The sequence below is a fragment of the Chenopodium album genome, chromosome 17 (assembly GCF_948465745.1).
Source record: "Chenopodium album chromosome 17, dcCheAlbu1.1, whole genome shotgun sequence".
NCBI classification, from domain to species: Eukaryota; Viridiplantae; Streptophyta; class Magnoliopsida; order Caryophyllales; family Amaranthaceae; genus Chenopodium; species Chenopodium album.
The window spans coordinates 41,346,096-41,368,351 of NC_137850.1; the positions used below are offsets into that span (position 1 = coordinate 41,346,096).

The 22,256-nt window shown below is 34.5% G+C and overlaps 2 protein-coding genes and 1 pseudogene across 3 annotated transcripts; 1 reads left to right on the plus strand and 2 right to left on the minus strand.

Moving 5' to 3' along the window:
- Positions 1 to 474: 474 nt before the first annotated feature.
- Positions 475 to 2,348, plus strand: LOC145589730 (auxin-responsive protein IAA1-like). The gene is made up of 4 exons (XM_081646408.1): positions 475 to 819; positions 1,242 to 1,423; positions 1,538 to 1,649; positions 1,765 to 2,348. Exons 1-4 carry the CDS (start codon positions 590 to 592, stop codon positions 1,853 to 1,855), a joined length of 615 nt encoding a protein of 204 aa, XP_081502534.1. The 5' UTR covers positions 475 to 589; the 3' UTR covers positions 1,856 to 2,348.
- Positions 2,349 to 6,083: 3,735 nt separating this feature from the next.
- LOC145587995 (protein CDI pseudogene) lies at positions 6,084 to 7,479 on the minus strand (annotated as a pseudogene). Its single transcript, XR_014101513.1, has 2 exons — positions 7,324 to 7,479; positions 6,084 to 7,202 (listed from the first exon to the last, which is right to left on the minus strand). The product of XR_014101513.1 is annotated as a protein CDI pseudogene (transcript).
- Positions 7,480 to 14,086: 6,607 nt separating this feature from the next.
- Positions 14,087 to 21,366, minus strand: LOC145589732 (D-glycerate 3-kinase, chloroplastic-like). Its single transcript, XM_081646411.1, has 12 exons — positions 21,088 to 21,366; positions 19,031 to 19,419; positions 17,472 to 17,551; positions 17,322 to 17,373; positions 17,182 to 17,223; positions 17,013 to 17,091; positions 16,696 to 16,727; positions 16,553 to 16,621; positions 14,900 to 14,974; positions 14,689 to 14,805; positions 14,558 to 14,608; positions 14,087 to 14,348 (listed from the first exon to the last, which is right to left on the minus strand). The coding sequence occupies exons 1-12, from the start codon at positions 21,230 to 21,232 to the stop codon at positions 14,205 to 14,207; spliced, it is 1,275 nt and encodes a 424-aa protein (XP_081502537.1). The 5' UTR covers positions 21,233 to 21,366; the 3' UTR covers positions 14,087 to 14,204.
- Between the last annotated feature and the right edge of the window lie 890 nt (positions 21,367 to 22,256).

Sequence of the window (22,256 nt, forward strand, 5' to 3'; positions counted from 1 at the left end):
CCGTATTAATTTGAAAATGTATGACAAAATCATGCATAATAATTAATGTTCATTTTAATTTAATATTTCTATTTTTAATTATCTTATTTAACGCCCAAACGGTGGTTAGCTTTTACCTTGAAATAATGGTGATAATCTTTTGAATAAATTCTCATTTATCTTTTGAATAATCCTTAAAAAGTTAAATACATTTATCTTTTGCAGTATAAATTTAGAGGTAGCACCGAAAATTATGGGAAAGAATGAGGTAGGAAGAGGCGGTGGGGTACACGTCCAACCTACAAAAAATAAGAAACACACGCTTTGTGCAATCATACATTGTCTACTACTTGGACAGATCACAACCGCTCGTCTTTAGACACGTGGCAGACATATAATGGTCAAATCACTCAATATTCTTGCTAATTAATTAATCCAACTAGTATAAGTATAACCAACCCTTTAGCTCTTGTGTATATATACACCATCATATGTACAAGTGCTTTCATAACTTTCATTCACTTTGCCAAACTTTCCTCCTCAAAAAAACCAATCAATAATATAGAAAGAAACTAAACTTTCAAGCAAGAAACTCTAATTTTTCTTTGAGATGGTACATCAAGATATTTCAACAATGAATTTCAAGGAAACTGAGTTATCTCTTAGATTACCAGGCGAAAAGGTATCAAATATGGATGAAAAATCAGTGTTGAAAAGGCAATTTTCGGATACTTTAGATTTGAACCTTGGCCGTGATGAATCAAATGGAAATAAAACCGCTAAAAACGGTGATTATGATCAGATGGAGCAATCTAGTGCCCCTAAACCTCCTCCTTCCAAGTAAGAACTCGTTTTTTGTTTTAGTGTTATTAGTTTTACCAGGAGAATGTTTTTATCATAGTAAATTTTTACAAAGATATCATCACATTGATATAATATTTCTCTTCCTTTACTAAACCATCTAATCAATAAATGAGAATATATATATATATATATATATATATATATATATATATATATATATATATATATATATATATATATATATATATATATATATATATATATATATATATATATATATAAACCCTTGATCATTCTAAATCCTCGATAACTTGACTAGGTCATCTTACAAGGATTATGTCATACTTAAAATTTTATGTAACAAGCTAATGAAGTTATGGCTTAAAACAATATTTCCATGTATTTTATGTACTTGTATTAGTTTTTCCGACTAATTTCGACAATTTATGACGTGGCAGGACACAATTGGTAGGATGGCCACCAGTGAGAGCAAGTAGGAAGAATGTAATGAAAAGTTACAAATATGTAAAAGTAGCCGTTGATGGAGCTCCTTATCTAAGAAAAGTTGATCTTGAATTATACAATTCTTACCAAGAACTTTTAAAAGCTTTGGAAGACATGTTTTCTTCCTTCACCATTCGTAAGTCCTCTTTATCATAATTATTACGGAGTATTTCCTTTAAATTTAATTAATTAAGTTTTTAATAAAGTGTGGTTGTTAATTAATGTTTTGTATAAATATTTATTTTTGCAGGAAATTTCTTCAATGAAGGAAAATTAATGGACCCTGTGAATGGATCTGATTATGTACCAACTTATGAGGACAAGGATGGTGATTGGATGATGGTTGGAGATGTTCCTTGGAAGTAAGTATACATTAAAATTAAATATAATTATTCCTTAATTTAAAACGTATTTTTAGCTTTATTATACATTTAATAATTGATATTAATTATTTTTTTTGTTGTTGTGGTTTGACAGTATGTTTGTTGAATCATGCAAAAGAATTCGTCTAATGAATAGTTCGGAAGCTGTTGGATTAGGGCCGGGGACACCCTCCAAGACTGACTAACTCAACAAAAAGCTAAGCTAATTTCAATCGAAAGAAATCTCATTGGGTGAAATTTTGTCGGACGGGAATTGAACAAAAAACACAATCGATCTACACAACAAGTGCTTTGCTCATATCGAACGTGCAGCGTCAATCCCAAGTGTGAAGATCATTTTGGAACGAAAGGGTTATCGTGTTTTTCGATTTTAAAATTTGGTACACATACTTGGAATAAGAGGAAGGTTGTCCATGTGCTATGGATTATCTCACTATGCTTCTAATTTTGGGATTGGGCATGTGAAACTTGGTGATTAATTAAAGTTTAGTAGCTTAGTATAAAATATATTTATTAGGAGCTCACTTTCTTACCTCAAAAAAAGGAAGTTGAAGTGAACTATACAAGTAGTTACAAGTAGTTGAGATCAGTACACCCACAACGGGTTTAATGTTCCTTGTTTTTTTGTTACTTTTGTTGGTTTATTATCTTAACTTTAAAAGAATTTTTTTTATTGTATTAGATGATTATTATGACTTATAATATAATTGTTGTCGATATTATGTACAAATTAATTACATCAAATACTATATATCCTTTATTCCTTTGCGCTTGGATCTAATCGCTTTTACTTTGTTTCATATAATGAGTTGCTTAATACCTTAATTTTGCTAGTTGGGCTAGTTGATTGCAAATGTTTAGTACTACTATATTCACATATAATTGAAATTTCTTTAATAAAAAAATCTTTATTGAATTAAAAATTAGATTATTCAGATTTACATATATATGTAAATAAAATAAAAAAATTGTTACGTCTGCCGCACACGTTCACACACCCACTAGTATGACATTGTCCACTTTGGGCCAACCAAGCCCGCACGAATTTGTTTTTGGACATAATCCAAAAGGCCTCATGCTAGTGTAGTGAACATCTCATTAATAAGGAGCTCTCCTACTCCTTATTTCTTCCATGTGACTTGGAATGCATATTCCCATCAAAATTCAGCACCTTAATCTGAGATGGTACTCTAATTAACATAATTTAAGTTATTTTTATCACCTAAAACGGCTAAAAGTTTAGTTAAAGTGTCTTTAATTTCAATACCTTGGGTGCCTAAATTGTGTTGTCAAACAAAGCTAAGCCTAAATGTTACTACTTCCCCTGCCCCAAAATATGGTGTAGTATTTCACTTTGCATAGCCTTTAAAGTGTACCCTTAAGCCTTTGAGCCTTTTACCATCAATATCTTTAATTACGAGTACATATTAAAAAGACATTATTAAAAATACTTGTATTATAAACAACACATTGAGATGAAACATGACAATATCTCTCATAACAATGTTTTTAGTTAGAATCACAATACCGTAGTTAAAATAAGATGAAATAAATGGATTTTCAACATATAGTGGTGTTTATGAAGAGAGATTGTATAGTCAATCCAACTTTCTAGTTAGTTGTTTCCTTGGTTTTGCATGTCATGAATTTCATGATGATACAAATTTTCTAGTAACTTGAGCTCAAAGGCAAAAGACTTGGCCCAAGTACCGAAGTGGATTCGAAGATGATTGCAAACTATATTCGTTGGGCTAGTCCAATCAAGATAGATGAACATGTGCATTACACAACACAAAGATTTGAATAAACTCTATTCATGTCTATTTATCGGCAAAAGTGGAATTTGATGTAAACATTGATATTTGATAATTAATACTCAATCCGTCCTTTGATACTTGACTCATTTTTCTTCTAATTTATACCTTTGGATTTTCCGCATGCTACAAATGATTCGTAGGGGTCACGGCTATACTCTCACACTATTTAGTTCCACCACTTTACTCTCCTAACAACTCTTTCCCACAAAAACTAAAACTTGTCACTTTACCTAGATAAGGGAGCGAAGAGAGTACTTCTCTACCGTACTAAACTTATTACTATATTTAAAATTTCTGGCTAGAGTAATGGAAGAACTGTTTTGAATGACAGAAAATTTTACACTTGTATTCATGAAAGTGTTGTGTAGATCTTCATAGAATCACAGTAGTCAGTTGAAGTTACAAGATAACATGAATATTATTGTCCGATCCAATCTCCATTCTGCTTTCTGAATACTCAGTCCATGTTCGTTCATCTTCCGTCGTGGCGTGCATACATTGAAGCAAATTAAATACAAAGTGCAGGCAATGAGTTTAAATAACGCGATCTCCAAATACAAATTCACAAAATTATAGCATTACAAAATGCCTTCGAAAGCAAGACGCCAGTAATGTAATAGCAAGAGCCTCAAGTAGTCGAGTGTGACATTGAGGGGATTATGCCAGTTTCAAACACAAAATTTCAAAATTGTTAACAATTGAAGAATTGTAACAGTACAAACAACTGCAATAGGCATAGCATAGCAATCCAGTTTCCACATTACCGTTAAGTCAAAGCTCATTCTGATTAACTGTATCCAATCCAATCATTTGACCTCTGGTGAGCTTATCGCGATTAGAGAAGGCCACTTCGCTGCATGGGAGAGGAAGATTCAGTTGCTTGAGTTGGAAACAGATGCACCAGCTCTCAAGAAAATGCTAGAAAGTCTGCAAGCTTATATGGACCATGACTTGGGTAACATCATTAGAGATGTTGCTCACCTTCTGCAGCGAGATTGGACTGTTATTATTCTTCATGCTGCGAGAACTGTCAATTATGTAGCCCACAAGCTGGCTGCCATTGGAAAGAATCAACCTGAGGAGACCGAGAGGGTTTCCGTTTTTTTTCCCGTCCAAATGGCATATTTGACACTTATGCAGCCGAGATCCCGATGGCCTCTACTTCATAGCTCTTGTTCTCAGGCTTATGTCCCTTGCATCCTTTTGCTCACTGATGTATTTCTTTATGTTTTCTATCGGCTGGTGTATTTCTTTTTATGTTCTATGTATGTTTTGTGTAGTCTGTTTGCCCTTTCTGAACTGCTATAACTATCTTTTGCCCAAGGAGTTAGTTCACTTGTAATACAAGTATTCCTCTTTTGCGTCAAAAAAGAGTGAGATCTACCACTACAATCAATCCGGTGATCACTTAACTAATTCAAATTACATTATCAACATAAAAATTAAAATTCAAACAGAGGTAACATAAATACTAATGTCGTTTGCTGTGTGTTAAAAGAACCTGATACTGGTCATGTGTGTGAAATGCAAGTTTTAGAAGTCTGCAATGAATAAAATAAAATTACGTCAACACTGCTTTTTATTTTTACAGTATTTATTTTTTATTTTTTTGGTGTATGGAAATCCCCAACTCACAAGATGAGTGACGAGAATTGGGAGGAAAGCTCTAACCACTTGAACTATCCCACATTCTCAACAACGTCAACACTGTGTGAAGGACACAAGTTGATTGCTACTTCCATGTAGATAATTTTAAGTCTTGTACTCTGACAGAGCTGCATGTCTTTTGCAGAAAATTACTCTACACAGCAAATACTTCACCTTTATACTTTGGTGAAATAGGAGACAGAACACTTCAGAATAGGATTTAGAAAATGTACCCAAAAGGCACATTGATGAGAATAGTTACTGGAGAACTCATATAGTCATCATTCTTGTAACTTTAATCAGTTAAAGCATCATAATCAATTTCCTGCTTCAACTCCGAACATATTGGAAGCATCACAATCAGACTTAAAAACGGATTAAGTATGCAGCTGTCTCTTCATTTAGTTTAATGGGAGAGGATCCTCTCCTGTGCACGGAGGTGTCCTGTCACCTGTGCAGTGTGCACAAGATATGAAGGTGTGAGGAGCGAGATAGGATAACCTCCTCCCACAGGCACCCGACCTCGAAACTCCTGCATCCCTCTACTCATAACTCTGAGCACCGGATCGCACTGTACACAGAAGCGGAGCCACACCCATGTGTACTTTAGAGATATCTAAAGTGTATACCAAGAAAAGTCATCAGGAAGAAGAGAGACCAAGAGTCCTTGTACACTTTCATTAAAATATACTCCGTACAACTATTTCTATAACTAATGAGTTACCAACCAAATTGGGCCAATGAATGATTATGCAAATTAACAAGATAGAAGGATGTAGTCCATAACTTCAGTAACCATCAATGAAGTGTAATTACCATATCACAAGGGAATCATAACCAACACCGAGAAATAGAACGAAAGCATAGACATACTTGCATCCAAGACATTAACACCAAAGATCCATCAACATAAAATAAAGGGAGTTAGAATCATACTACTAATAGCAAATCAAACAAACAAAATTTATAGAAGCTTTATTGCTAAACTAATATCAGAAATTCTGAATACATGGTATTACATTGCCATCTTCACAATAAGAATAGTGAAGAACATTACATCATTAAAAACATGCTCTAAATCTCTAAATAACTACCAAGAATTAACATCTGTAGCTCTGCATAACCACCAATAGTCGAAAAATTACAATCAACAAATAAGAATACTCAACGAAACAGGTAATAGTAAGTACCTTACAAAACAATGCTGAACAAAAGAATCTAAAAATCTGAGCCTACTACTCAAGCAGCAACCTTCTCTGCTACCTTTTCCTTCTCATACTCCTCCAATTCCTTCAACCACAAATCACCAAACTCACAATCCTTCCACGCCTCGAACCAAGGGCCACCGAGAGTGTAATGTATCGCCTTAGGGTTAGTCTCGGGTTTACCCTCGACGACTTGGTTATGACCAACAAGGAAATTCCACACAAATGGAACATCCCCAATCTCATGATCCTCTAACCATTGAAACCTATGAAGGAATGCCCCGGTTTGAGTATTAACAATTTCCGGGGTTAACACCTTATTTTTTGGGTGTGCACAATTATACAACACCATAGATGACCAATTCTTCCTAGGATAAACAGTTTGAACAGCACCATCCATTTTAGTAGTTTCTTTAGGTGCATAATCATGTTGAACACACATAATTGCATACTTTTCATCAATCAAATCAACTAATTCCTTAATATCAGCAAGATATAGAAAATCACAATCAACAAACATAGCCCAACCTTCAAAATTAGCCAAATGAGGGGTTAAAAATCTGCTAAATGAAAATTCAGTACTTTCTAATTTCCCCCTTTCTCTCCAATAAATCCCCATTTCCCTTAACTCAGATTGTTTAATCGGATGAACTTCAACAGGAATTGAAGAACGCTTAAGAACTGAATGCTTACAAACTTCATATGCAATATCTTCTTTTGGATCATACCCAACAAAGATCTTGAACGGAATTAGGGTTCCATTATTCGTACCATTGCTCGATTTATCAGAAATTACCTCAATTGGGTTTGAAATTGAATCCATTTCCGCGGAACCCATTTGTAAATTTTTCTGGGATTTTGATCTGAAACAAGAATAAACCCGGAAATCAATGAAATTTGCGGGAGAAATGTAGGATCAATTTAAATGGGAAAATCAAGAAAAGGGCTAGATTTATGGGGGAAGAGAGAGAAAGAGAGGATTACCAGGAGAATGGAGCACCGACAGATCTTGAAGGGATGAAGAGAGGAGAGATATTTATGGGGTATAAATAGAGTGAGTGAAGAAGAAGGAAAGCAGGGGAGAGTGTGAGCTGTGAAAGGAGGAAAACAGAGTGTGAAGATTACTTAAATTTGATTTGGGATTGCTTAAGATTAATAATCAGTGGACTACCGACGTTTTATTGGGGATATCATACGCGGTTTGCTTCCGGATGGGTGGTTTGATCGGCGCGTGTCGATCTCGAGCACGGTGTGTTACAAGTTTTAAGGCGTATGTGAGTTATGTGTTAGCGTGTGAGTAACATGCATTTAGTTTATTGTAGTTTGTAGAATGCGATGTTATGATATTTAAAGTGTGTTTTTTACTAGACAATATTTGAACTGAATTAATTAAAGGAAAAATTATTTTTAATAAAATTCAACTTTAAGGGGTGTTTGCTTTCTTGGACCCAAATGACCGGTGACCTGATAAACAGGTTAACTTATTTTTTTAAGTTAAAATTGCCACATGACACCATCTAATTTGTTTAATTTTTCTCTCTCTCCTCCCTTCCTCTAACCTTTTCTCTCTCCTCCTTTGAACCTAACCAGCAACTCCCTCCATCACGCAACCACCTTTGGTGACCCACTACAACATCATCCAACCTATCTCCCTCCTCCCCTAATCGTCGATAACTCTTTTCCCTTCCCTGGAAGTTGTTGTATGTGTAGGAGTTTATAGGTACTATAAAGCGGAAAACATGAATCATATTTATAAATCACCTAATCTCAAGATCGCATGCATAACACACAAGACACATAATCATACCTTTGAAGCGTGAATTCCACGTAGCTATTCGACAGGCAAATCAGGGAGAGAATAGATCCCCAAGCGTTGCTCCTCTACTTAGTCCACGAGCTTCGAATGAGCCGTCCACCAATACTAGATTGGTCAAGTGAAAGAGGAAAACCGCGATCACCACCTTTAATGGACTGAACCGACCACCACGAACCACCACAATCGGCGCCGAGGAGGGGAGAGAGCCGTGAGAGAGAGGAGTATGAGAGGGGTTTGGTTTCGTGTTTACTAATTAGGGTTTGATCAAACTGATCACTGAATTGTTCTACTGAAAACCCTAGACACTTAGTATATTTATAATCCTATTATAACTAGACTAAGTCACGAAGCCCAAAACCCTCCTTATTCCTCCATATGGCCAGTCATACTAGGGGATGAGGCCCATCATGGGCCTCGTTCTCTCGTGCTCGATCTAGGCCCTTTGTGTGACCTTATAAGATCCGTCCAATTAGGCTTTGGCCTATTTTACTAGCCCAAAGATCGTTAATACTTCTAGCTATGATATAACGATGACCCAAATGAACGAACTTAATTATCTCCATAATTTGATCCATTTATATATCTAGTAATTGCACGTGACGAAGACATAAATCCTTCAATATGTACAATGGGGTGGTTTTGGGGGTCGAATAAGTGGTTTTTCAGGATGGAGGAAATGGTTTTTCAGGTGAAGTATAGTGTTTTCGGGGGTGTAGGGTGATTCGCACTGGGAGCATAGAGGAGGTTGTTTCAGCCTTCAGGGAGGGTTAAGGTTACGGAATAGGGCAATTTGGGGGCACAACTTGGGAGGGGAGCCATTTCTGGTGGTGGCTGGGTTGGGGAGGGCGGTTATTTCGAGTTAAGGCATGAAATAGGGCTGTCGAAGGTAGTGATGGGGTTTGGCAGGAGGTGGCTATGGCTGGGGATTTTTTTTTTATTTTATATTATTTTTTTAATTTACATTTTATTTATTTCAACCAATCATGTGTTGTCACGTGTCTTATGTAACCTGTTATATTAGGTTGATGACCGTTTGGGACCAATGAAAGCAAATACCCCATAAAGTTGGGATTATTCAATAATAATCCAAAGTTGGGATTATTAAAAAGAAATGGGTTAAAGTTGGGATTATTAAAAGCAAATTTTCCTTAATTAAACTTGTATATAAATAAATATTTTAAAGGTAGTTGATCAGCGGCTGGCCGACGAGAGGAGGGGGAGGGTTTTCTAGTGTGGGAAGGCGATTGGGATGGGTGGGGTTCCGGTTGGCGGTGGGGTTGGGGTGGTCAGGGAAGGGGGAGATACGCTGGACTGCTACTCTGCTAGGTTTCCTGATTTTTTTAATATTTTTGACTAATTAGCTCTTGGCATGTGGCATTTAATAATAAAAAAAATTTAACATTTTCAACAGGTAACCGGTCATTGGAATTGAAAAAAGTAAGCACCCTTAAAGTTGGGATTATTTCAGAATAATCCTAAGTTGAGGATTATTAAAAGAAAATGGAGCAAAGTTGAGATTATTAATATCAATTTTTCCTTTTTATGGGTTGGTAAGGAGAAAGGCGCGCTCTATCAAGCCGGAACCTTTCACATGTCCTCCAGGGTAGCGGGCTAGTGTTTTGGGAGTGGGGAGGGGGAAGGGTAAGGGAATTCCGGAATTCTCACTTCAAAGTGTCTTAGTGGATTTGATACCATAAACTCTTGGTTGTGAGATGTAAACTTTCTAACCAGACCAAACTTTACTTGGTGACACGACAATAATTATTGGTTGGACCGTTGTCCATGTGGACTATGCTATCTTTTGATTCGTTTATGTGTATATATGTAAGTTTCCCGATCTATAATCTACGTATAATATATTTTTTAAACTGAACTAAGAGAGTTTATGCACCTATCGCATTAAATTGAAACATGCCACATAAAATAATCGATGATCTTCATATTATTGTTTGAGCACATGATCTTAAAAAACTTTTGTAAGGGGTAAGTTTTATAAAGTGTAATAGTGTTGTCTTTACAAATAGGAATATTGAGATTTAAGTGCTAAATTCTTGTAAAAAGAGATTAAGTAAATTAAAGTGCAAAGCTCTTAAGTATTTATAAAAAAAATGGAGTAGTAAGGTAGCAAATACTTCCTCCGTTTTTTAATACTTGCAACACTTCCCTAAAATGAAAATGTCACAATACTTGCAACACACCATAAATGGAAAATTATGTTAGGGAAAAACTATACTATTTCTCTTATTTAAAGCACATAGCCCACTAAATTACACTCCTAAAAACCACTCATCCTATTTTAAAGTGTATTATATCATGTAAACCCCACATATCTTAAATACCGTGATAAAGTGTGTGTTGCAACTATTAAAAACGGAGGAAGTACTATCAAGCAAAAATGATAAAGGATGCAAATTAAATTAAATGGATGAGAAAAAAAACACATAAAAATATTTACAAATAATGTAAGCTGCATGTCTTTTATGTGCTTAATTATAAATGAAAGACTGTTAGTATTATACTATTATATATTTTAGTTATTTCACATTTAAAACTAAACTTAATTTTCTAACATACTGGATGCACGCAAAAGAGGAACTTGAGAGTATATCTGCACTTGAAAAGCTGGATGGACAAGAACACGACCTTAATTTAAGCTCTATGTAAGACGGTGTCACGACTTGCATTCTACATGTGACAAACAAAAAACAAGGAGTACATTATTGTTACTCCCTCTATCCCTATTTTTTTTGCCCCATTTGACTGTGCTTGGTCTCTTTAACTCATCTTAAAACGTCTATATCTCTATTTTTATGTACATAAAAATTATAAAAACATGATATTAATAAAATATACAATGAAACGAATCTAATAAGACCACTCATGACTATATTATATTTTATAAATTAATAGTAAATTATGGTCAAAGTTTCAAAGTAATGAGACAAAAATAAAAAGACAGAGAGAGTATTAATTAGTTACTCGTAGTAGTATAGAATATAGATTAATCGGAGTTACCTTCTAGTTATTAGTTACTCTTGACCTCTTGTAGTATAGATTAATCGGAGTTACTTTCTAATCATTATATATCTAAATATCGTTACAAAGTTTGATAAAGTTTTTTTTTTGTTGGGGTTCAGAAAGTTATAGTGACGGATAACGAAAATCGATTTAAAAATCTCTTAAAATCGGGAAGAAAATTAGAACTCTAACCACCTAAGCTATCTTCCACTTTACAAAGTGCATTGTTATTGTTTTCTGTCAAATTCTCACATACTACGGGTAAATTTATTTATTTATTTTTTTTTATATGTTCGTTATTACTCATATTAAATACACCATATCATACCGCTAATTGAGGTTGATATATCCTACTGGCCCTAATCTTTACAATAATTCAATCAATAGTTACAGTATGAATTATTGTCTTCGATCATTTGGCAATTCATGAAGAAATGTCAATATTTCACGTTTGAATTTGTTAATTATGGTGATGAGGACTGATGAATGATGACAAAGGTGAAAGGGAAGGCGTCTGATGGAGCACCTATTGTTCTTTCTTACTCCGTAATTAATTATTGGTCATGGATTTGACATGAAAAATGTGATATTCTAAACAGCCGACACTTGTCCCTTGTTCACCAAAATTAATGGAGTTAGGGTCTGTTCCCATCAGCTTAATTTCAGTTCAGCTCCAATCAGTTCAGTTCACTTCACTTCAACTCCTAATTTCCTTCTCTCATAAAATATTCATTTCAACTTAGTTCAGTTCAACTCAGCTCAGCTCAATTCAGTTCCGTTCAGGCCCTTAGCCTATTAAATTACAGTATATTATATTCACCCAATTTTCATTTATTTGAATATATCTAATTTTTAAAATTATATTCACCCAATTTTCATTTAGTTGAATATATCTAATAACTTATTAAATGCATGATTTAAGCCATATTAAGGTAAATCTCTACTAAATACACCTTAGTACTAATTGGATTTTTTTTCCTAGTGTTTATCATGTCAGAAACAATAACTGCTGCTTTGGTCAAGGGTGTAATGTAATCAACTTCTCTATTATTTTTATTTGTTACTAATGTTTGTTAATGTCAGAAATAATGGAGTTTGATTTCTTTAGACTCTTGACCTCGACAACCATTATTGTTTGCATGATTTTTTCTTTTTTTTTTAGGATGTCCACCCGGTTCACCGGAGCTTAGCTCCGACTACATCCGGATCCGATTCGGGTAGCACACCTGGCTTATGCTAGGTGAGTCTCCCAACAAGAGTTTCTGCATATGGCGAGGCTCGAACCCGAAACTTCCCTTAAGCGACATCAAGTTGCTTACCACTTGAACCAACTCTTGTTGGTAAAAAGATAGAGAGCTATATCAGTACGAGAAAGGGTTGGGAAATTTTGAACCCTATTCCTACGACGATGTATATATGCGCAATTGAAATTCCCTACGAGGCTACGAGTATTATGCATGTAACGGAACCTCCATCTTGTATCGGGTATACCTAGACCTTGCATGTAACACGTAAGCACGTATCTTGCAAAGCTAAGTAATTGTGCATCATCAAGTGTGCAATCAGTCAATTACAATGTAGCTAACATACAGTTAAGTACTAAGTATTCAAATGTTGTTAGACTTAGTCCAAGGAATCTCCCAGCTAAGAGGAATCTGTGACAGATAATGAGAAAAGGATGGATCTATATTTAATCATCATCTTTAATTAACAGAAGAAATCAACAAAAGGTATAAGAATTAACATGGGATATACCAAAAGACTATATTGATTAAATATTGACATGAAATCAGTATAAAAGGACATAGATAACGTATGTTCTCCTTGCCTACTCGTTGAAATTTGAGGCCAAACAAATATTAATCAGTTTTTCATCAGATTTGCTAAGCCATTTTTGTGGGTGTAGATTCACTAGGTCGATATTTACCAAGAAACAGTAATGGACAGCAGACCGGCACAGACTTATTCTGAACACATCAAGCAGCGCCACCATGATAAAGGATGGATCTACGCTTGGTTTGTCACTTCTTTCCTTCTAATCTCCTTTCATGAAGTATAATGAATGATGTATGACTATGTGTTATACAATATGGTGTTATTTGTTATGTATTTTGATCAGATTTTGGTCTTAACAATATTCAATTACATGAGTACTGTCCTCTATGTTACTAATTAAGTCGCGTTGTTTAGAATTTTTTTTATATGGAAGGTTCGTTATTATTCACTAATGCCTGAAATTTATGTTGGGATTGCAGCTTATTTACTCTGTGCTGCTGCTTCTGCTGTTACGAGGCATGTGAGTGCTGTCTGAAGGTTTTCTGCTGCTGCTGCGACTCTGATGATAAAAATGAGGATAAAAGGGATTAATTACTCCTAATTTCTTTTTAATGAAAGTATGATTTGTGTAAAAAAGAATCCTAAAATACTGATTATATCTCTGCTTATTTGCTTACCCTTTATTTCATTCCATGTTCTTACAGTGTGCAGGGTGTAAAAAAAAAAAAATCTGCTGTATGACAGAGTTACTAGCTCTGATGTCTTCTAGTTCAAGTATACATATTATAAATAATGAACTTTGGCTTTAATGTGATTATCAAGTTCCTTTATGCTGTATTTTTTTTAGGTTGACAATAGTTTATAAAAACGCGAAATTATGTTCCTAGTTTAAGAAAGGAATACAGCATTTTCCTAATCACCTATGTGGTTTACTGTCCTCCTCTTCCATCACCTCGCTTTCATTTTCCAAATAAGGAAATATAATCTTCTGTAAAAGATCAATTTCAATGCAAATTAAATAGGGCCAAGCCAAACAAAGCCATAGACGTCCATGTCTCGTAGCAGAACTTGAAGTTTAATCGTATTTTCTTTAAACTTGACCAATCAATCATCTCCCAAGGGGTTTTTCAAGAGTAATGAAAGAATGTGCATTTCAATTGAAGATTTAATGTACAGTAATGTTACAAGATAGTAGAAAGTAATAGAACTACATGAAATATGAACAAACCAACCTCTAATAATAAACTCCTTACGATCAACCGATGAGAATAGGGTTCCTCCCTTCATCTATCTCAACAACAAGGGTATGATTTGGATCTGATCCATTTGGCCCTTCTGCGTAAAGAGTAGGTAGATAAGCTTTGTACGCAGGCAAGTAACGAGAAACGAAGTCCAAAACCTGCAGAATTCACCCACATGAAGGAATATCAGCTTAAGAACGGACAGCTTGCAGGAGACCCCCACCCCAGGAAGCAGGAAGAAAAATATCAGTGATTATTTGCAGCTGCCATGGCAAATTTAGTCAATAGGACAATATTGCCTCAACTAAAATTGCCTAGGTAGAAATATCATCCTCCTAAAAATTTCACTGAGATATAAAATGTTCACCTCCTCGTCTGACATCCCTGATTTTCCATCTGCCCTCATGGCATGCTCTGCCTGTAAAGACACAACCTTTTTTTTGAATTGTACTTATAAAAAAGAATGTGACAGTGCGTAAAAAATGAGGAAACAAAAACCTGAAGTCTCCACTGATAGACACAGCTTGGGTCTTTGATCTTGATTACTACCCATGCCTTTATATACTTGTCCCATGCATCATAATAAGCTCGCAGATTTTTATTTACTATTTCAAGCTGTATAGACAGGAATTAACACAAAGTATAAATTAAAATGAGCGCATATGCAGGCTGGGGGGTGGTCATATTGTTGAGTTGCAAGAGTGTGTACCTGTGGATCAATATCTTTCACCACTTCATCTGGAAGGGGTTTGAAACCCAGCATCCAGCCTTCAAAGAGAATAGCCTACAAATGGCACAGTAACACACATAAGTAAAGCAAAAACACAGACAATTACAAAGAGGATTATGTAGAAGTCTCTCATCAGTCAGATCTAAAAATGTACTCTAAAGCAAAGAAGTCATATATAAGACAAATATTCTGAAACTGGCAATTAAAAATCAACAGTGTAATCTATCATCCATTTCAATACAGCAGATAGATTACGAAATCACAGATTGCCAACATATTTTCTGAAACTGATTGACCTAGCTCCCAATTACTCTGTAGGAGATAGCACTCCAACTTAGCAGATACCAGATTAAATTAGCAGGTTTCACAAGCAAATAAGAGAGCAGATTGTGTAGAAGTGTTCAGTAAATCAATAGTTCCAAAAAAGTGATTTCACATTTGAATGTAACATGAGATTTAAGGAATTGAATACATACTCTGTATTATTACACATAACATAATTGCATAAGATAATAATTAGTAGTATAAAGGATAATCAAGTGGTTAGAATTTCAAAAGCAAATTTACTCTTTGACATACCGCTCCTTTTAGCATATTGGACTAGTTAAATCTTACAATTTCTGCCGCAATCTACTTTTTATTAAACACCACCCTCTATCAATGCACATAGCAATTGGGTAGAAGCTTCTAAACAGCCCAAGGAAGTAAAGGGGGAAGAAGGTAAGAAACCTCATAAGACAGAATAACAAATGATATTGGAACTTGGCAGGGGCTGTTAAAGTATCTCTAGTAAGACCCATAATAACACTATAAACAATGCAAAGAACTGCCATTGTAATCCAGAAATCTGTAGCTTCCCAAAGCGCTCTCATGGAGAAGATCATGCCAGAAGATACAGGTTTTGAAGGTAAGGGAAATGTATTGAATCTTAGGTTCATGATGTGATCTGATATCAATCTCAAAATAGCGAAAATTAATGCAGATGGCATTTCGCAGAATGTAGACAAGAATTTGGGGTTTGAAATTGTACATCCAGTAAATAGAATAATAAAGCCTCAAAGGAAAATAGACTGAAGCACTGAACTACCTATGCAGAATTGCAGATAAAATATGATGTTAGTTCATCATTCATAAGAAGTCTGGCTTTATGGAAGAGAATGATCACGGTTCATGTGAATAAAGGTAATAATAAGTAGCCTTTAATTTGGTTATGAGTTAGAATTGTATCTCTCACACTTTCTGCTTAAAAAAAATCCAAGGAAGCAGAAAACAATGACTTCTCCACAGTACTAATAGTAAAAGGCACCCATTTTGATTGTTACTGAGAAAGATTGCCTTATCCTGTAAATAAAGGAAATAACAAACTAAATACAAGTCAACACAATTGAAGCACAAAAAGATGTGCTTCAGTCAGTGACCAAAAAATAGGTTTACCAGTGTGCCTTAAATTGAGGTGATAAAAAGAAATATCAAATTATGCTAACATGGTCATAGCCTGTATAGAGACAAGGATAAGATAAACTAGATGATACATAATGAATCTAATTGAATAAAAGAACACGATAGTGGAATTTGAAGCAATATGTTTGGGGAACAAAAACTCATCAAAGAACCATATAAAGAACTTCTCACCGTTAGTGGCCCTTCAACCTCTGGCCATGTTTCAGGATCTGCTCTGTCTCCCCTCCCATTATAAGCAGACTGCATGCAGATTGAACAAACTTCAGAGTTCAAACATGATCTCAGGTAGACAATTGAAAGCTTTTTATGCTTACTTTATTGTATCTTGGAACTTTCATCATCATACCTGAAATATATATAGTTTCTATAAATGGAATGATTCTGAAATATTCAAATGGAAAAGAAGAAAAATCCGGAAAGAAGAAATTTCAGCAAGTGGATTAGCAACTATTATATGAGAAGATTTTTTTTTTTTTTTGAAAACATTATATGAGAAGATAATATAAAGATGAAAAGGCTTTAATCAAGATTATGGACAACTGTGGAGGTGAAAAAATAGACGTGTGCAATGTACCACCAAGAGGTTGCACATGTTCTAGCAATTGGACAGTGATTAAACGTAAAGCAATACCTTCTTCAGTTAATTTGCTCAAGGCTGTAAGTGTTTCAACAGAAAGCGATAGATCATGGCTTCCAGCATTTCCCCGGTACTGAAAATAGTCATTTGACATCATCAGTGCACAAGAAATTTGATATTTTCTATTGAATTAAAATAATTGAGCTAAGCAGGCTGGTCTAACCTCTAGAAGACTATTTCCTGAGTTCGCTTCTCTTAGTTTACCCTACAGTTACCATGAAATTCTGTCAGAAAAAGACAATAATGATACAGACCTCAAATTCTGTTATCAGAAGCTCTCTCTGAAACCACTGGAATAAATACCTGCTCTTCAGCTGTCAAATAGAAATCATCAATGGATATTGTAGCAGTTTTCCTAGCAGAATTTCATGTTATCAGTCCAACAAAAATGTCATACTTTCTCATCAATTTCTCACAAGTACATGTCATGTTCCTTAAATTTCCAATATGTACCTGCCAGTAATTTGGAAAAGATAGTATAGTGCGAATACGAGTGTTGTCTTTCCACAACCTTGTGGTGCACTAAATCCTATCTGCAAAAAAAGAAGGCTTATTTGAGACAATCGAAACAGGAAGCCTTTCAAAGGTATTCGTAATATACTTCCAACACATCATAGAATTTATAGGTAAAAAGTATCACATAATGAATATATACAGCTGATCAATGGCAAATTGAATGCAGCATAATAAAATACCAACATAATACAATTATAGTAAAGCTCAAAATATTGCATAAGATGGCATGAGTGCATGACATTTTACTAAATACAGGTGTTAAATAATAAATTTTCAAATTTGCAGTTAGACAATCCCCCCCCCCCCCCCCCAACACCCTCCCACAAGTTTTAAGTCTAACAGATAAGAGCCCAAGTGTCTATAAGCTGACTGTCACAACTAGCTTAGATAGGAATACAAGAAGGAAGGGAAGAGGAGGAGAAGAAAAAAATGTGAGGCAATTAGTGAGATAAAGGGCTTCAAGGGAAGGGGAGGGGATGGCCAATTTTTTTTTATGGTTTTGATGACAATTGGGTTGGGCTAAGGAAAGGAAGGGCAGAGATTAGAATGGATCTAATTTCCATTATGCTTGTCAAAAAAATGAATGGATCTAATTTCCTTTATTATCTACTTAAAAAAAATCTATCCAAAATTGAGAAGAACTGGAAGGAACATAAAAGGCACACAGTCTCAAGTGCTTTGTCAGGTAGTTAGGAAATGATCTGTTATATCCTGTCTCTAACTGCTATACTTGCGCATCAGTTCATACCATCATCCAATTTGATCCAAATGGCCGACAATATTTGATTCATATGCAATGCCTTTGCTTGCATGGTCAGGTATGTCCATTGGTGATAAGAAACACTCATTTGACTACTTCGGTATTTCCAAGAGACCAATATAAGTTGAACTAGCAACTTGTGTTTGTAGTTGATTGAAATAAAATCAGGATATACAACTACAAACTGTAATCACGTGGCAGGCTGTTCCAATTCTTATAACATATCCCTTTTATTACATTCTCATCCATTACTTAGCCCAACTCGATTGTTAAACAAACAATGGAAAAGTAACCCATTCCTCTTCCTCTCCTCATTCTCCCTCTCCCTTTCCAACAAATTCTCCTATTCAAACAAACTGTTAGTTGATTCAATTTCAACTACATTTTGGACACTTTAATTAGCTTTTGTGGTTAGAAGGTCTGATTTTGGAAAGTTTAGGCATGGAAAATTTTAGTGGCCAATATGACCCTTTTACCCCTTACACTTTACTGATTATTAACTTTTTTGTTCCCATCTTTTGGGTTGTGCACTTGCATACCACTATGCAACGGTGGATCTTCCATGATCTAGAATAAACTTCTTTATTATTTGCGTAAATTAACCAACAAAGTATGGTGAATGAAATGCTTACGTAATCCAATTCAGTAAAATGCAGGGAAAAAAATTTAAAAGAAAGGGAGGTTTGTTTTGGTGGGGGGGGGGGGGGGGTGGTGAGGGATAGTTATAAATTTGTACCACTAGAGGAGGGACTTCTTCTCCATCTTTGAACTTGGATGCATGTTGGGAGATTTGATCTTCACACCATAAGAAGACTGGTATATAGTAATGGTAAAGCCTGATTTTCTGAGCATCATCTAGTTTAAGTTCATTGAGTTGGAATACTCTACAAAGTTGAGATGCACACAATAACCATTTATCGATTGACTCGGCTATCTTTTGCTCAGTAAGACCTGTTTTATTTATAAGGGGACCGGAACATATAAAGGCAAAAAGGTCTTCTACAGAAGAAACTGACACAGTTGATGTTCTTGGAAGGGCTAATTGAACATGGCTTGGTCTTCTTCCATTGCTATACATGTTTCTATGGCTGGTAAAGTTCTCTTCCATCCATGAAAATCTACACCCTGCCGAAACAACAGTTAAATAAGTTGAATTTTATTAATGAATCCAGAGCTTGGAATTTGTTAAAGTTACAGTGATATATTTATCAATGAAGTAAAGGTTACAAGCCAAATAGAGTAAAAAAAATGAAAAAGAAAAGCAGCTCCTATTTTATTTGTATAAGCACATAAGCTATTCGAATTGTAACATTGAGATTGTTCTATTTAGCACCACACAACTAAAACTAGTTGGCCCTATCATCATGCACCTGTTTTCAGTTCCAAGGAAGCCATTATGCTACTAGTCTCGCACCATGAATAGCTGTCCATACTTAGAAGCAAGCATCCTCACCCCCAAACCAGTATTTTCTTCATTCCAATAGAAGGAATGCTCATAAAGTTGACAATTTGAAAAACTCAATTAGGCTGCCCTTTGTTTTCCCTCACACAGTCACACTTGCAGCAACAATGCCCCAACCCGTCCCAGCTTTCTCTCAGTGTTAAGTGTCCCAGAGGAGGGGGCAGGGGAAAAGAGGCTAAGGGGTGTTTGGTATGAATATTGGAAACAGAATGGAAAGGAAACAAATAAGAAGGGAGTAAGGAATCATTTAACTCTAACATTTTCATTTGTTTGGTTTAACAGGAATCACTTAAACCTAACTCTAAATTTGTATAGCTACTTTGGATTTCTATTGCAACATATCTAATTTTAAACCTTAGGAGCACCTTATATTCGACTATATAACAAGTTGTAATAAAACCCTCAATCATTTTATGCCATTCATAATGAAATTCAGGTCTCCTGACTATAAGACCCTTGAATGGCTGAAGCACGATTATAAAATCGTGACCTCCTACTCTTTGTCGTTGATGCATCAGCATTCTTCAACATTCCAATTGCATCCAACATAACATATTCCACAAAAATGCTTCCATCATACCACAACAACATCAAAACTACCACAAACACCTCAATATCAACCACATTGACATATTCCAACTATCATTTCATCTACTCCAACTATCAAAATAAGACTCAATCTACCCCTCATTGTTACAACACGAGTATACGCTATCTCATCCCCCAAAAACACGATTTCACAATTGGTGTTCTAGCATAAATTGGTTTTGTAAGCATAAACAGAAGTCAAATTCACATTTTAGAAAAAAAAAGAAAAAAAAAAAAAAAAAAAAAAAAAAACCATATGCTTCCAAATTCCAAGGTTTTAGTATTATACGTTTTTTATCAAAATGATTTCATTCAACTGTGTAATTCTAATACTGATTTCTAAAAAAATTTTAAAAAAAAAATTACAAAATACAATGTATTGAATGTAACAGGTAAAGGCAAAACATGTAATATAATGGACATGGGAGTATCGTATGCAAAGTGCTTTATCACCTAAAATCATATATGAAATAAAGTCAATTTCGCAAAAAGGGAACTTTTATGCGATTCGGGCCTACACTATCTAAGGTACACCCGTTATATAAAAGACCTACTCGAATATTTGGAAAAAAAAAAAAAAAAAAAAAAAAAGTCTAACACCAAAATTACACATAAATCATACACAATTGATCAACAAAAAAAATATAATCCCATCAGAAAACGCAAACTACCGAAATCAAACAAATCATCAAAATCAATACATATAATTCATTGAAAAAAATAAAATGGAAGAAAAAAATTACCAGAAGCAGAAGTAGAAATATGAGGAAAAGAAAAATTGTGAGAATATTTATTGGAGAGAGAAAATTTGGTATTGGATGAGAACACTGAAGTGGCATTTGACCATGGCGTCACAGCTTGAGATGAAATGTTCAAAAAATTCGCCATTTTTAATGAATTTTCTTGCTTTCTCTCTCCTCTTTCTCTCTCTACTCTGTTTTTCTGTGAGTTTGTGTGTGTGTGTTTTGAGGCTGAGCTTGTACAAAATGGAGAGGACTCTGAGGAGGGAAGTTTCCAATGGTACGTTGTTAGTTTAGATATGGATTTGATTAATTTTTTTTTGGATATATATGGATTATATTTTTCTTCTTTTTTACAAAGAAAAAAAATTTATTTATTTATTTATTATTCAACTAATTTTTTGCTGTCATGAGTCAAAATTGTGTGGATTTTTCAAAAGGATGAAATTAATACTAAGATGTGCATTAATATTTGGGCTACATACAACATGCCTAGAGGCCCTAGAGTACATATTAACATATGTCCCAGATTTATTAGTTGTCCAAGTGTTAATTTGAGAAATTCACAGTTATAAATCTTGTTTGGATTTATTTTATTATTGTCTTAAACATAAGTTAATTGTCTAAAGCATGAGTTAGATTAACTTTAAGTTCATTTTTTTTGTGTTATGTAATCGATTTAAGTTTAATTTTTTAGATAGATAAATAAATAACATAAAACCATTGTTACGTACATGTAAATAAAGCTTAGAGATGGCAAATGGGTCACTCGATTTATATTTGAGTAAAGAGACTTTTTAAGTATGACAAATTCAAGTCTATTGGTAGTTAGCTTATTGTGGCCTGGGAAACAAATCAATTTCAAATATATTCGACTTTGGTTTGATCAAGTCAAAATTAGTTACAACCTAAGCAAGTTAAACATAGTTAAACTTGTGATAGTCAATTTTGGTTTAAAGAATGGGTTTAGGTTCAAGTCGGATATATTCAAATTAGGATTGATATTTTGTTTTTTTTTCAAAAAAGGTGAAAAAGGATATATTTTTATAAAATATGAATCAATAATGCAAGAAAGAAAATTATTACTTCATCATCTTAACTTATACTGATTAACTAGACTTTTTATTGGACCTTGCAATGCTCGGTTTAGTATAAAGTAAACTCGGTTAAAT

What these genes read in the sequence shown, in the direction of transcription:
- LOC145589730 (XM_081646408.1), top strand. Translation starts at nt 590, where the DNA reads ATGGTACATCAAGATATTTCAACAATGAATTTCAAGGAAACTGAGTTA. An exon ending in GTTTTCTTCCTTCACCATTC is followed by an intron (nt 1,424 to 1,537) that starts GTAAGTCCTCTT and finishes TTATTTTTGCAG; the next exon opens with GAAATTTCTTCAATGAAGGA. An exon ending in GTTGGAGATGTTCCTTGGAA is followed by an intron (nt 1,650 to 1,764) that starts GTAAGTATACAT and finishes GTGGTTTGACAG; the next exon opens with TATGTTTGTTGAATCATGCA.
- LOC145589732 (XM_081646411.1), bottom strand. Translation starts at nt 21,232, where the DNA reads ATGGCGAATTTTTTGAACATTTCATCTCAAGCTGTGACGCCATGGTCA. An exon ending in AAGAAGTCCCTCCTCTAGTG is followed by an intron (nt 17,552 to 19,030) that starts GTACAAATTTAT and finishes CTTTTTTTGCAG; the next exon opens with ATAGGATTTAGTGCACCACA. An exon ending in TCTATCAGTGGAGACTTCAG is followed by an intron (nt 14,609 to 14,688) that starts GTTTTTGTTTCC and finishes GTGTCTTTACAG; the next exon opens with GCAGAGCATGCCATGAGGGC.